This window comes from Zychaea mexicana (genome assembly GCF_025766255.1).
Source record: "Zychaea mexicana strain RSA 1403 chromosome Unknown BDB00scaffold_6, whole genome shotgun sequence".
Classification (NCBI taxonomy): domain Eukaryota; kingdom Fungi; phylum Mucoromycota; class Mucoromycetes; order Mucorales; family Lichtheimiaceae; genus Zychaea; species Zychaea mexicana.
Genome location: NW_026516669.1, coordinates 82,872 through 97,449, shown reverse-complemented (window position 1 = coordinate 97,449; position 14,578 = coordinate 82,872). Strand labels below are relative to the sequence as shown.

Sequence of the window (14,578 nt, the reverse complement as noted above, 5' to 3'; positions counted from 1 at the left end):
CCAGCATCAAGAGCTCTCCACTGATATCATTCACACCTTTAAAGATTATAGAATCCCGTGGATGAAAAAGCGATATTAAATGAGCAACAACAAAAATGGAGGGCACGACCCAGCCAATCAAATATTAACCGGCCGCTGTCCCGAGCTTGATATTTATTATTTAAAACTCGGTTCTTTGGCATGTCTTTTTCAATGCATGCATCATCCTTCTTCCTCTCTTCCCTTTCCGTTCTACCATCACCACCATTAGCAGCAGCAGCAGCAGCATTACCGCCCCACCACCACCACCACTACCATTCCAGCAACTGCGGCTACAACGTGATTTATAAAACCGAGTCAAAAGATGCAGAAACACTCAAAGGAAGGCGAGCAGTCCAGCTACTACCCGCCTCCTCCACAACCACAACAGGGTTACTCAAACCCACCAGACTATCAGTATAACAATTACTCGACACCACCGCCACCGCCATCGTCAGATCAACAGCACCCGATGCCGCCGCCACAAGAACAGCAGCCCTACTACGGCGAGCAAAGCGAAAAGGCGATCCGTCCGGCCAGCGGATGGCGAGACTTGTGGGCGCTTATTCTTTGGCTCTTGAATCTGGGTGCATTCATTGGCGTGTCTGTACTGGCGTTGCGTACATATAGTCAAAACCAGTCAACGTATGGAAGCGTTCAATCATCCACCCAATACTCGAGTACAGTGTTTGGTACTGGCGCTTTCCAGATCTTTGGTTTGGCTGCTGTGGTAGGGTTTGGTTTAAGCTTTCTCTACCTACTTCTTGCCAATGCGTAAGTATTATCACAAGCAAGCACATGAAGCAAATTGTTTGTTGTTGTTGTTGTTGCTTTTTTCTTGGCTTTTCCAAACCATCCTGTCTTGTATCTGTATCGGAATTCCCTAGCTTACCGTTTTGCCTATTCTGCCTTTTTTTTACCATATGATGATATCACCCCAACGCCAGGTTTCCTCGATTCATGATTATTGCGACCTTCATTGGCAGTATCATTGTTTACTTTGGTGTCACCATCTACTACTTTACACAGCACTACTATTCTGCCGCAATTGTATTTTTGATTTTTTCATGTCTTTGGCTACTCGCGTTTTGGTGGTGGAGAAGTAGGATACCTTTTGCGACAGGTAATGTACGCATGCACCATGCACCTGCTCCAACGACAAAAAAAAAGTCCGATCTGTGTCTGTTTATATTTGTTTATGGCATCTGACTTTTTTTTTTGCATTTAAAAAACAGTGATGCTGGAGACTATTTGTTCAATCTGTCGTAAACATCCAAGCTCGATCGTAGCCGGTATTATCTCTTTGATCATTCAAACCGCCTTTGCCATATGGTTCTCACTGGTCGTTGTTGGTGCGTATCAAACATGGTCCAGCAATACAAGCAACAATGCGCGACTGAATCTAGCCATGGTTTTTCTTGTCTTTTCATACTATTGGACTTCTCAGGTATGATAGTATGCTCGCAGAAAACGAGGGGGTCGCGTATATGCGCGGTTGGAAAGAATGAGAGCCGTAATATGTAGGGCATGTGACAGGAGACACTGTCTTGTTTCTCTCTCAAACATCAATTAAACTGTTCATGGTTACGTACATAGGTTATTTCATATGTCACGCATGTCACTTTGGCTGGCCTTTATGCCACAGTCTACTATCTGAATGACACTGTACGCCACCCAATCTTGGGCAGTTTCAAGCGCGCGGTGACGACCAGTTTTGGATCCATCTGTTTTGGTAGTCTGCTTATAGCCATTGTCAATATGGTGCGATATTTCCTGCAGATACTCCAAAGTAACACTGACAACCCTATTTTGAGCTGCTTGGTCTTCATTGTGCAGTGCATTGTCGGGTGCTTCCAAGGAATTTTCGTATGTACCGCAGCTAAATATGCATGCCAAGGAGATGACAAACCGATAACCATTCACCTCTTGTATTGCTTTAGGAATGGTTCACATACTATGCATTCAGCGGTGTGGCTATCTTTGGCGAGGCATTTATCCCTTCTGCACGACGAACCTGGAATCTGATGAAGGATCGCGGTATTGACGCTATGATCAATGATTCCCTTATTGGAAACGTACTTTTTATGGGTGAGATCTCTTACAACATGAATTCAAAAAGGGTGCGAGGAGAAGAGGAAGATGGTCAATGTGTGTGTGTGAGAGAGAGAGAGAGAGAGCAGCTAAACAATATCTTATACTTTTTGTACGTAGGCGGTTTACTTGTGGGTGTACTGTCATCCCTGCTTGGTTTTATCTACTTGAAAGCGGCCCAGCCAGCATTTAATCAAACAGGCGGCATGACACCTGTCGTTGTCATGGTATGCTTCTTGATCGGCTCCTCAATGTTTTCTAGCATCGCCACTGTGATTTCCAGCGGTGTGGCTACCACATTTGTTTGTTTGGCCGAAGATCCAGATGCATTGCGAAGGTAATACTTACCTATTCTCTGTAAATGTTTAGAGCAACTTGTACTTACTAACAACTACGGTTTATCTCTACGCATACAGAACGAGACCGGCACTTTTTGAAAAGGTAAGAAGCAACTCTAGCAAGAGAACGAGTACAAAGAAGACTAACAGAAGGTTATGCATGATAAACACTCGTAGATCCGTGAGACGTATCCTAGAGTGGTACAAGGTGTCTGAATTACAGCCACAATACTAAACGAATAAGAAGGAAGAATTGTATACTTACACTCTAATATCTAAAAACTAGCAAAAAAGAACCTTTATGACATATAAACACTAAGCTTGTCGTTCGTATCATCTGAATAATAAAAATACTGCTCAAACAACAATAACATGCAATCGCTCCAGAGCTCATTATTTGCGAGTGCGTGAACGTGTATGTATTCCTCTTTGCTGTTGTTTTGAGCCGGCTCATTCATGATCCTACTTGTTGGAGATAAAGCGATTTGGCAGACCAGAAGCGCATATCCAATCAAATTCAAGCAGCGAGAGAGAAACAGAGATTATGAGAGAGAGAGAGGAACAGAAATCCGATTTCTTTAGTTTCACTCGATCTTTTTTTCTATATAAACCATGCAATCGAATCGTCTTTCAAAAGAAGAATATCGTAAACAAAAAGATCTGGATGCGGCTCGTAAAGCCGGTACAGCACCTGCAGAAGTCGACGATGAAGGCAACGAAATCAATCCTCATACCCCCCAGTTCATGTTAAAGGCGCCATGGTACGTTGATACCGGCAAAGTCTCTCTGAAGCATCAACGTGCTCCAGAAAAACGAAAAGGCACAAAGTTTGGTGCAGAAGACAATTACTGGTATGCCAGAGGTCAACGAGCAGTAAGTTTCTCTTTTTCTCTGTTAAAAGAATTCCTTTTACAAAAACTCACACAGTTTATAATATGTGTTGTATAGGGACCAGCAGCAACTAAATACCGAAAGGGCGCATGCGAAAACTGCGGTGCATTATCGCACAAGACCAGAGATTGTGTTGAACGACCACGCAAAAAGGGTGCCAAATGGAGCGGAAAGAATATTCAAGCAGACGAGATTATTCAGAATCCAGATTTAGAGTGGGACGAAAAGCGGGATCGATGGAAAGGCTATGATCCTCGAGAGCACGACAAGGTTATTGAAGAATACGAGAAAGTGGAAGAGGCTCGACGAGCGAATAAGGCAACAGAGTTGGATAAGCAAGGCCCAACAACGACGTCAGAAGTCAAAAAGCTGGCTCGTTTATCCGACGACGAAGATGACGACGAAGATAAATACGCAGATCAAGCTGATATGCCTGGTCAGCATGTCAACACAAAGACAAGAACGACGATTCGTAATTTGAGGTATGTGCCAAAGATTAATCTAGAGATTCCGTCTCTGACATTTACTATTGTGCAAGAGAGAAGCTTACACAGGAACAACAACCTTGTCATTTTTATAATGTAGAATTCGTGAAGATACCGCCAAATATCTGTTGAATTTGGATACTGAGTCAGCATACTACGATCCCAAGACACGTTCTATGCGTGATAATCCACTCAAAGACAAAGAATCCGACGAAGTCCCGTTTGCTGGCGACAACTTTGTACGCTACGGTGGTGACGCGCCGGACATGGCCAAGGTGCAACTGTTTGCTTGGCAAGCTGCCGACAGAGGCAGTGATGTTCATTTACAAGCCAATCCAACACAAGTCGCCATCCTGCACAAGGAATACGAGTCAAAGAAGGACAAGGTGCGCGATACAACACACAAAAATATTCTCTCAAAGTATGGTGGCGAGGAGCATTTGGAAGCGCCGGCCAAAGAATTGCTATTGGCGCAAACAGAAAACTATGTTGAGTACTCGCGTACCGGTCGGGTCATCAAGGGCCAAGAACGGGCAAAGGCACGATCAAAATACGAAGAAGATGGTAAGTTCCCTTGTGGATAGTGCATGCGATGATGAAAAATGTTTGAATGTGGTTACTGACACCCTTATTTTCCTGCTTTTTTTTTTTTTAGTGTTCCTCAACAATCACACAACTGTCTGGGGTTCATACTGGCTGGATGGCAAGTGGGGATACAGCTGCTGCAGATCGTTTGTGTACAACTCGTATTGTAGTGGTGCTGCTGGTATTGAAGCCCATAAAGCATCAGAAGAATATTCTCGGGGAATAGCAGCTTAGATATGATATTTGTATCATATGTGTCATTATGGAACGAAGCAATAAATCTGCTATTTTCATTTGAGTTACAAACAAGTGTTACAACACAAACGGACAGAGCATAATGCATTATTGGCAAGGCGGTTGTTGCCAAGGCATGGCACTACTGCTAAAAAAAATACTCCGCCTCGTTATAGCGTTGTGCGACTATATTATACAAGCCGAGTGCTTCTTTTCTTCTTTAACAACTTCTCCTACATATTATAATGAGTTTGCACGTCAACTTTTCAACGCACGGTCAAGACCTCAAGAACGCCTACAACGCCGTTCTGAGCGACAGCGACCCAACCGATTGGCTTATATACTCGTACGACAAGGGCACCAATGACATTCGCGTACAGGGCACTGGCGGTACTCGACGAACCACTTTACAGACTTTGAGAAAGTAAAAAGTTATTGGAAATCCTCATCAATGGTTTTATCTGTTTCTGTTAGATGGCGGTCTCGAGGAACTCAACGATGAATTTAGCGACGGCAAGATTCAGTTTGCTTATGCCCGGGTTCTTGACCCAAACACCGAACTGCCTAAATATGTCTTCATTGCTTGGGTAACGTCTTTTTATTTCCCCACTCGTTTCTACGATTGCATAAAATGTGATAAGAGAATGTCGACTTTAACGTCGTGTGTTTGCAATATAACTGTTAGTGCGGCAGTGGTGTTCCAGAAACGCGTAAAGGTTTCTTCAACTCGCACTTGGTTGAAGTCTCAAACTTTTTCAAGGTATAACAAGGCGAAAGAGGATTTTGATTGACAAGTTAGACTGATATCTTTGCTTTGCCGGATACATGAATAGAGCTTCCACGTTCAAATCAATGCCCGTGATGAGGTCAGTATAAACTGCGAGAAAAGAGTACGGTCTATTTGTTTCATTTGACTCAAAAGCAGGGTGGCTACGTATTTAGGCGGACGTCGAGCCTGAACTTATCGTAAAGCGTGTCTCCGAATCATCGGGTGCCAAATATAGCGTGCATAAAGAACAGCGTCGAGCACAACCTGCTGTCACTCCCGTGGTAACGTAGTAAAATTACATATTGGGGGAAAAGTTCGGAACCTGCCTTGCTAAAGTGACATGGACATTCTGTAGGGCTCGGTGTACAAGAAGACCGAGGTTCCAGATATCGCTGCTATGCAACGCGAATCCATGAAGAAGGATGGTCCACCTGCTCCTGTGGTAAGGTTTTTTTTTGTGTTAAGGATTAACCCCAAGTGATCTGTGTAAGATGGCTATTAACGATTATGCGGGACGGGGGGGGTACACATATACAGGGCACCAATTACAAGCCTGTATCAACGGCACCCAAGCCATTAGCGAGTCGATGGAACGCTGCTACACAACAGCAAGATTCTGGAGCAGCTGCTGTCCGTGCTGAACGTGAAAAGGCTGAACGCGAAGCACGCGAACGTGAGGAACAATCGGCACGCGATCAACTGGAAAGAAACAGAGCGGGAGAGGAACAGGAGCGTCAGCGATTGGCACAGGAAGAACAAGATTCACAGCAACGCGCTGCTGCTGCACGAGAAGCCGCCTCGCAACGAGAGAGAGAAGCTGCTGCTGCTGCTGCTGCTCAGCGTGAACAAGAGGAAGCTCAACAACGTCAGCAACAACAACAAGAAGCAGAGCAGGCAAGATTGCATCAGGAACAAGAACAACGTGAAGCTGAAGCTGCCGAACAACGACGTCGGGAAGAACAGGAAGCTAAACGCCAGCGTTTGAAGCAACAGCAATTGGAGGATGAAAGACGAGAACAAGAAGAGCAAGAAGCAGCTGCTGCAACACGTCAGGCAGAGCAAGAAGCTACTTTGCATAACCAGTTGGACGAAGTGTGTGGTCTACCAATGATAATAAGGGTTATTGAGCGATGTAAAAATACTGATAACTTCTCTTATTTTTAGACTGCGGATCGTGCTGTGCACTCTGCTACCCATGCAGCTAGTGCTGCCATTGCTGGTGACGGTCAAGACGATGGAGCACAGGGTGTCTCTGCAGTGGTGCTTTTTAATTATGCTGCAGGAGAAGCCAACGAAATGACCTTGGTTGAAGGCGAAGTTATTGGACAAATCGATCAAGTGGATGAAGGTTGGTGGTTCGGTGTCAGTGAAGATGGCAAGAAGCAAGGTCTTTTCCCAGGTAAGTTTACAAGGAACAAAAAAAGTTAACTCGCAAAGTGGTTGAATTATAAAAGGTTCCTAAATAAATCCATAATGTTGTTTATAGCCAACTACGTACAGCTTTTGGAGGAAGAAGAACAGGTAAGATAGCAAATGACTGCCGTCTACAGCTTTTTTTCTAATACAGTTCGCTATTAAGCAGGCACAAGCACAACAGCAACAACAGCAACAACAGCCTCAAGCAGCAGCAGCTGCAGCCCCTGCAGCCCCTGCAGCCTCTGTCGCTGCCAATGGTGTTCAGTCGCCTCCTGCTGCCAAGCAGGATCAAGGCAACACGGCCATTGCTTTATACGACTATGCCGCTGGCGAGGATAATGAGATTTCCTTCAAGGAGAACCAGCTTATTACACACATTGAATTTGTCAGTGACGACTGGTGGCAAGGTGTTGCTGCCGATGGCAAATCCGTCGGCTTATTCCCAGGTAAGGAAAAAACAAAAGTGGACCGAGAGGGGGACCATCCTTGCTTCTTTTCTGTTTACGATGAGTTGTATATTCGGACTGACACCACCTCCACCCAAATTCGTATCCAATAGCCAACCATGTAGAGCTTCAACAACACTAAAGAAATCAGATATGAAAGACCAACAACCCAACATTCCTCTTCCTTTTCAATGTACATCTATCTCACACCCTTATATCGTCTCTCTCTCTTCATCTTCTCCTCGTCATTACATAGGAAAGATGTCGCCCATCCACCAAAATATATCTGCCGTCGTTTATCCTGATATAAAATAGAAATGTAAAACTTACATGGTACTGTATACCTCAGGAAAGAGAATTATTTCTAGCTCTTTTTGCGGATGTTCTTAAGCGCATTCAGGCTTTAAAAGCACCCATAGAAGCTGAATGACACTTAAAAGATATACAAAGGCACTTAGAAAAGCCTAAACAAGGTTGTACATACCATCCAGAAACCCACCCTTCGGGATTGAAGGCCCGACCCCCCATCTATCATTCATGCATGCTATATCGTCGCTTGCGAATGGATGCATGAAATAAGCTTATAGCAAGCGTGTGTAGAAAGCGTGTTTGAAAGTTGAAAGAAGTGGAGGAAATCAAAGCTCGCTCTGTGCGTCTGGTTACACGATCGGTTGGTTTCTGCATTCTTCTTCTTTGTGATGAGGGCGGATGATGAAAACTTATATTACAATTATATTTATTAAGCATCTTACTTATCACCATGTAATGAATGAGCGTATAATATGTACAACAGCGAGCTTTTAGAAATGAGAGCGGAAAGCGTTCTCGTTCCAGGGGTGGTGGTACGTCGTACAATCCTCAGTCGTCATCCATGCTGTGTTCGTAGTCCACGTCAATGGCCAAGGTAGTTATGCTGCTATTCATCACAATACTTAACCTCTGATCCAGCTTGTGTATTCTCTAATAGATACATGCCCTTGCTTCTTAGAAATACAGTGATGCTCGGTATTACACTCAAGAAGGTGTAGCACACCATACCGATTGAGCACCTTGTATATATATTTGCTTTCGTCAAATGCCCAATAACATTCCAATCAAATAGAAAAGCATATCGTGTGCCACCGTAGCACAGTTTTCATCATTCTTGTTATTGCGTCTCTTTTCACCAATCGGACCCGATTTCTCGTCACTATTACATTTACTGCCAGCAAGAAGCTGCACTAACTACTGTACCATTGCTACATGTAATAGTACATACCGCCAAGCAGTATCCGGAAAAGCAAGATCGGACATTGTGACAGTAACAGCAATGATAGCAGCAGCGTCTTGCTGGGCTACGACACATAATATTCATAGAAGAAAAAGAAGAAAGAACGTGTTCTGGTGGCGTTTCTTTTTCGACATTCGAGAATGAAAATGATGCATGGCATTTTTCGCTCGCAGCGGGGTGACGGGACGGAGCTTGTTGAGATATTGATCACAACAGTTATATGATCAAGAGCGCACCCTGTGCCCAGAACATGGACCGATTTCAGTAGCTTAGGAGAAAGAGGACAAGACAAATCGGGGGAAGGTTTGCGGTGCAAGAGGACCCGCTTTGCTTTGCTTTTCTTTCTGCAAAACTCTTTCACTAATTAGACTTTTCCGGTAGCTCTTTTTTTTTTTACTACCTTGTTTAGAGAATTTCTGTGCGTTTAATATATCTTGGCTTTCTTCTCTACCTGCCTCGTACTTTCAAGAAGTCTCTCGCCTCTCCCTTTTCACACACACACACACTGTCCGTGCACCGCTCTAACCCAAATAAAAGAAGAGTTGCCTTTGGTCGGTCGAGAAAACTGGATCGTCAAATACACGTGTGCAACATCTTTTTCTTGCACACCTGTGTGACCAAACAAATCGACACCCCGCTCTCGCTTTCTCTCTATTTCTCTTCATAGCCAGACCTCTCATCGTACCTTACCCTTATTACTACTCTTCATACCTTCTCTTTTCCCGTCGTTTCTTCTTCCTCTTCTCTTCCTCTCTCTCTCTCTCTCTCTCCTCTCTTTTTCCTCCCTCACACCCCTCTCATAACACTTATCCCACCCTTTCCTACGCCATCCAACACCTTTTCCCTGACTCCCTTCCTTATATCCACCGTCTTCCTTCCGCCCTCTATTCTTCCTATCCTCCGTTCATTGATTACTTTGCTAAGCAACAACACCAGTAACAACAACCGCCTTATCTTCTTAACGTATCCCCACCCCTTTGTTTATTTGTTCTTTATGGCACCGCCACGATCTTCAGAGAGTGCACCAGAAACGACCACTGTCGCTTCGCGACCAACCAAGTCCGGATTTCATCAACGCAAACCGTCATTGACTTCAGCATGTCCACCTACTGGCGCTCCTCGATCATTAGACAGCAAATCGCGAAACGCATTTCCTTCGTCATCCTTAGGTCAATACTGTAAACGATTGCTCCGGCTACGTATTGTTCGATTGTTGGGCTGGGCCTATGTATTGACAAGCTTGATATTGTCTACGATGCATCTTTTCTCGTCGTTCAGCTCTAGCAGTGGTAGCAACAACAACCTAGCAACAACAGGCTCGGCTACTGCATTAGGTAAAATGCGAAAAAGAAACAGACGTGATTGGATTTCTCTGAAGGAACTAAAACTAATGGGATGATAGTGCAAGACCTCCATATAACACAACAACAATCCATCATGCCAGACGGCTTATCGACCCTCAACTCCCTCACATACCAACTTCGTCTTTCAAAAATGTTTTCCAAATCCTTGATCCGCATGGATCACTTACGTCCACACTGGTTTACAGCCACCGCTACGCCTACACCCGATCAACTCTCGATTGCTACGATTTTGACCATGGATGAGTGGCCACACTTGGTGCGTTTGGCCGAGATATGGCAAGGTAAAGATGAAATGAGGGTTTGGACGGGATGAAAAGGGATCGACAGCAGTTTGTCAGCCTCTCTCTCTCTCTCTTCCATTGCCGACTTAGATAAACAAACATCTTACCAAACACAATGTTATGTGCATCCCAGGTCCTATCTCCGCTACTCTGCAGATCCCATCGGATATGGGTGGTCTTGCCTCTGGCGCCATCCTGCAGCACTTGTCAACAATCCGCCGCGAATACGAAACGCAAACCATGCTGGCTCGACACGTCGATCTGCATCTCATTGTTCGCCCGACCAATGGCGAGGCTGTGGTGCATGGCGGTTTCCAAGACAGCCGTAACTTGGCACGCTTATTTAGTCGCACAGATACCGTGGCCCATGTGCCTGTCACCACTCTCTGGATAACTGACCTTGCTACAACTGCCAAAACGTATCGTGATCGGTTATTAGATGGCGATGTTCTTATTGTCCCTACGTTTGGCTTCCCTAACAGCAAGAATGCCATCACAGACACTTGGCCAATGACCAAGCCAGAAATGGTCGAATGGGCTGATGAAAAGCGTATCGGGTTATTAGACTATCATTGGAAATTGAGCGATGGCCCTACGTCGTATCATATTTGGCGTGAAGCTGATGAACCTTATCTTGTCCCTGAATATGATTATCACTATACTCCAATCTATATCGCTACTCGGGATGACCACCCTTGGTAAGTGGTGATACATTTTCTGTTGGTTGAAAAAAACGCAGGTTTGGCTTGAAAGGCTGTTGTATTAACGTAAGCACAAACTCGGTATATATTAGGTGCGAAGAGCGTTTCGCTGATGAGCCATCGGCATGTTTATATTCGATCTACCTGAACGGAGCCAATCTCTGGGTACTTCCCAATGATTATGTCGTACGCACTGGCCGAGAGCCAGAGAAACAACTGTCACAGGAAGAGGTGAGGGATGCTCCAAGATATTGCACGATACACATCAAAACTTAAAGAAGACTTATTAATGTGTTATTTTTCATGCTGAACAGGGCCAGTTGCAAGTGCCCATGTATAAAAACTATCGTATCGAACAATGTGTATTCTATGCACGCCAGTTCGATCAAGCTGGCATCTTTGAAACTGATCGTGCAAAGCACGTTCAGCAGGAGTGCGCCAAGGCTCTGGGTAGCTTGCGCAAAGAAAAGATTATTGGCCCCAATAGCATCAACCAACATTAGAAATTTTCTTCTTTTTCCTTTCTTTCATTTCTTATCATAGGGCTACAAAAAATAGGTTCAAACTTATTGGTTCTCGGAACCGAATGTAATATATATCTTTTACCTTTTCTTTTTACTTTTTTTCTTACGTATCTTTCTATCCATGTATGTGCGTGTGCTGCGGGGATCCAGAAAATAGGCCGAGATGTACTATATTCATGTATGCATGCATGCTGTAGGATACGTCTTGCAGCTTCTCCCACACTCACGCACTAGTAACTTGTCCATATCAAAGTTGCCGAAAGAAAACAAAGGTGAGAAAACCTATACACGACACAGTGTGCTTATACCATATAGTCTAGCATTTCCGTTTTTTTGGGCAGATGATCTTTTGGGCACGTATGAAATGTATGTTTATTAAATGTTATGTGAGAGAGAGTCTTGCTGCTAATCTTCCTCAAGCCCTCTCTTCTCGCACACACAGTTTCTTTCTCTGTGAAATCCCCTCAATACTCAAATATACGCAGTTACGGTTTATGGAAACCCCCATCCCCTTTTTCTTTTTTTTTTTTCTATAAAGAAGAGAATCCTCTCCGTCTTTGCGTTCTTCTCTTTTCCCTCTTGCCCTATTTTTGGCACCGCCGTCAATACTTTGTCGTCTATAATACCTCTTCTATAGTTTACTTTTATTCAAGATGAGCATCGTGGTCGACAAATTAAAGAAGCAAATAGAAATGTGGCGTGTGGGCAAGTACACTAAACGGCGATCCTATATTCCCGCATATGAGCCGAGAGGTATATTACCATATCAATATTGATTTACTACTAGTACTAGTACTACTATATGAACCTATGTTGGTACCGACAACATCATCCTCAGGGCATCCTCCCTCGAGATTACGAGGAAAAAGCAACACAACGAAAAGATGCTGGCCCCTTTCTCTTTTATTTTGGCAACTGACATCATCGCTCATGTAAAATTGTTCATTTTCTAGACAAAGATTATTATCGGCAAACCTATCATGATGGTGTGTATACTTCTTCGCTCAGCGATCGACCAACATCCTCAAGTAACAAACTATTTCCTTTGAAAAAGAAATCATGTCGGATGCCACCCCCTCAGTGTTCAGAGACCTATAACATGGCGTACCATTATCATGGCCGTACCTTCTGAAGACAAAAATATATACTACATACACTCACTTAACATCGTATATACTACTATTAGAGACTAATAAAACTACCCTTGTTCTAATGTTTTTTTCCCTCACCTTGATGTTTCCTATAGCTACCACACGCATGATAAATGGTTCTTTTCCTTTCCTTCTCAAATACATTGTGCTTACCTTCTCTCCTTCCCTTTCTTTCTCTCCTCGAAACTTTATGTTGTTATGTTCGTACGAATTCGAGACCAAAAAAAGGTTCGAGTTAATAAAACAAGGCGGGTTTTGTGACACAATACTACTATTTGAACATACATTTAAGGGGTAAAAACAAAACGCAAATTGATTCTTTGAATACTTACAATAGCTACTACTTATACCAATTATCGCACTGCTGTTATGTACTGTATGTGTCATTAGTAGAGAACAAAAAAAAGTATGGCCGGTATATATATAAATATATTTGGACAGCAGGTGCATCATTATATGTACAGATGTTTCACGTTGTCATCAGGAAGCAAGATCATTTGTTCATAAGTAATTGGAAGCAGCAAACAGCAGCAGCAGCAGGGACAACAGCATGCGTGTTCTGCATTAGCTCTAATAAACGAACCTTGGGGGGTGTCAGGGAGAATGAGGGACAAAATCAAATACTCATCGTCTTCTTCGTAGAAGAACTTTTAAATAGAAATAGAAGATTAAAAAAGTGGCGCCCAGTTAAGCATCATTAGGAATCCCACATGGAGCTTTCTCTGTGCGCGCCACGTTGTGTGCGTGGAGGTGGGCCGGAAGGTGGAGTAGACAGTGGGAACTAGGGGTTCGTGGTTGCGTAAAGGACCGAAGAAGAAGAGATGAAAGAGAGTAATATTCATTGTTGATACAATCGGTCATCTACCTATACGCAATGTCCAGGCAGCCGAGACAATCACTGCTTTATGATCCCAAATAAGAAATCTCACATTTCCTTTAATGAAAGCATAGCCGCTGTTCTTCCTACTTGCTCGTTTGTTCTCTACTAAACTCTATGCTGTGGAGAAGGATTACCACGGCATCCCACGAATACATATATAGGAGTATGTTCGATGTGATATTTTCTACTGGGTATACTGTGGATTTTTCCTCCCAGTAAGCATCGTAATAAAATCAGTTTGCGTTGCTGGGAAGGTAGATAGTAGTGCGCCAGCATCCATTTTACGTTTCTGTACTTGTGCTGTTGGCTCTGCGCCATTTCATTGCGCTTAATACAAGATCGACTCACGCTTTGACGCAGTGCACTTCTATTGCGCATCGTCTGCTGTTCCTCAACACTATCTTTTGTTACGCTTCTAAACACAAGTGACGCTCACAAACATTTCTTAAAACTCTTTACAGTGCAATTGATCATATTTCTCTGAGTAAATTAGAGACAAACCAAGCCCATACCTTAATTCTTCAAGTTCCTCACTTTTCTGCTTCCCAAAAAAAGTCATCCAACCTTCCTAGTCATCAATCTTCGTGAATTTTTGAGCATGTCTTATTTCCTTTTTTCCTGCCTGGTTGTGGTTGTGGTGGTGGCATCCTTGGTTTAAGGTCCTGGTCACCGATGCTGCCGTTGGTTTTGCTATGTTTGCAAGTGCCCCCAGCTTCGCCGGTCGACAGGCCATCAAAGAAATAGCCTTGTAGCACTGCAGTCTGCTCCGTCGATGCTGTATTCGCGCTGATTGCTGCTATTGACAGACATGCTGCGATTGCAAGTGGTTTGCTGTTGCTGCTACTGTTGTTGCTGTTGTCTTGAGGTGTGTAAAAAAAGATGCGAAATAACGGAAGTGTGTCGATTTCTAAAGTAATGTGTTTTGCATTGTGGAAACGGGTGGAACCACCTTGTCACACTGTGCACACAACCTTCTTTTCTTTCTTTGCATCTCGGCTCAAACCCGTTACAGCCCGTATGTGCTTACAGCATAATGGGAGTGCCGACAACAAGAAGGATAAAATTCACACTTATGTCATGGTGTGTATGTATGCTCTTCTTTTAGCTTTCCATCGCGAGATGCAAACGCGTACC

General features: G+C 43.8%; 4 protein-coding genes across 4 annotated transcripts; all 4 read left to right on the top strand.

Annotated features, from left to right (window-relative positions):
* The first annotated feature begins 195 nt into the window (after positions 1-195).
* On the top strand, positions 196-3,008 carry BDB00DRAFT_800845 (plasma-membrane choline transporter-domain-containing protein). The gene is made up of 8 exons (XM_053121818.1): positions 196-792; positions 966-1,141; positions 1,254-1,465; positions 1,615-1,884; positions 1,959-2,106; positions 2,230-2,446; positions 2,526-2,550; positions 2,625-3,008. Exons 1-8 carry the CDS (start codon positions 344-346, stop codon positions 2,661-2,663), a joined length of 1,536 nt encoding a protein of 511 aa, XP_052984313.1. The 5' UTR covers positions 196-343; the 3' UTR covers positions 2,664-3,008.
* Position 3,009: 1 nt separating this feature from the next.
* BDB00DRAFT_969016 (Pre-mRNA splicing Prp18-interacting factor-domain-containing protein) lies at positions 3,010-4,707 on the top strand. Its single transcript, XM_053129829.1, has 4 exons — positions 3,010-3,320; positions 3,396-3,820; positions 3,924-4,387; positions 4,479-4,707. Exons 1-4 carry the CDS (start codon positions 3,060-3,062, stop codon positions 4,640-4,642), a joined length of 1,314 nt encoding a protein of 437 aa, XP_052984312.1. The 5' UTR covers positions 3,010-3,059; the 3' UTR covers positions 4,643-4,707.
* Positions 4,708-4,887: 180 nt separating this feature from the next.
* BDB00DRAFT_755309 (uncharacterized protein) lies at positions 4,888-7,386 on the top strand (the record flags this gene model as incomplete). The annotated part of the gene is made up of 10 exons (XM_053118829.1): positions 4,888-5,032; positions 5,117-5,229; positions 5,328-5,402; positions 5,476-5,508; positions 5,585-5,692; positions 5,767-5,853; positions 5,949-6,503; positions 6,576-6,810; positions 6,898-6,932; positions 7,009-7,386. The coding sequence occupies 10 exons, from the start codon at positions 4,888-4,890 to the stop codon at positions 7,384-7,386; spliced, it is 1,764 nt and encodes a 587-aa protein (XP_052984311.1).
* A 2,594-nt stretch (positions 7,387-9,980) lies between these two features.
* BDB00DRAFT_755207 (uncharacterized protein) lies at positions 9,981-11,392 on the top strand (the record flags this gene model as incomplete). The annotated part of the gene is made up of 4 exons (XM_053118821.1): positions 9,981-10,205; positions 10,390-10,886; positions 10,982-11,120; positions 11,204-11,392. The coding sequence occupies 4 exons, from the start codon at positions 9,981-9,983 to the stop codon at positions 11,390-11,392; spliced, it is 1,050 nt and encodes a 349-aa protein (XP_052984310.1).
* Between the last annotated feature and the right edge of the window lie 3,186 nt (positions 11,393-14,578).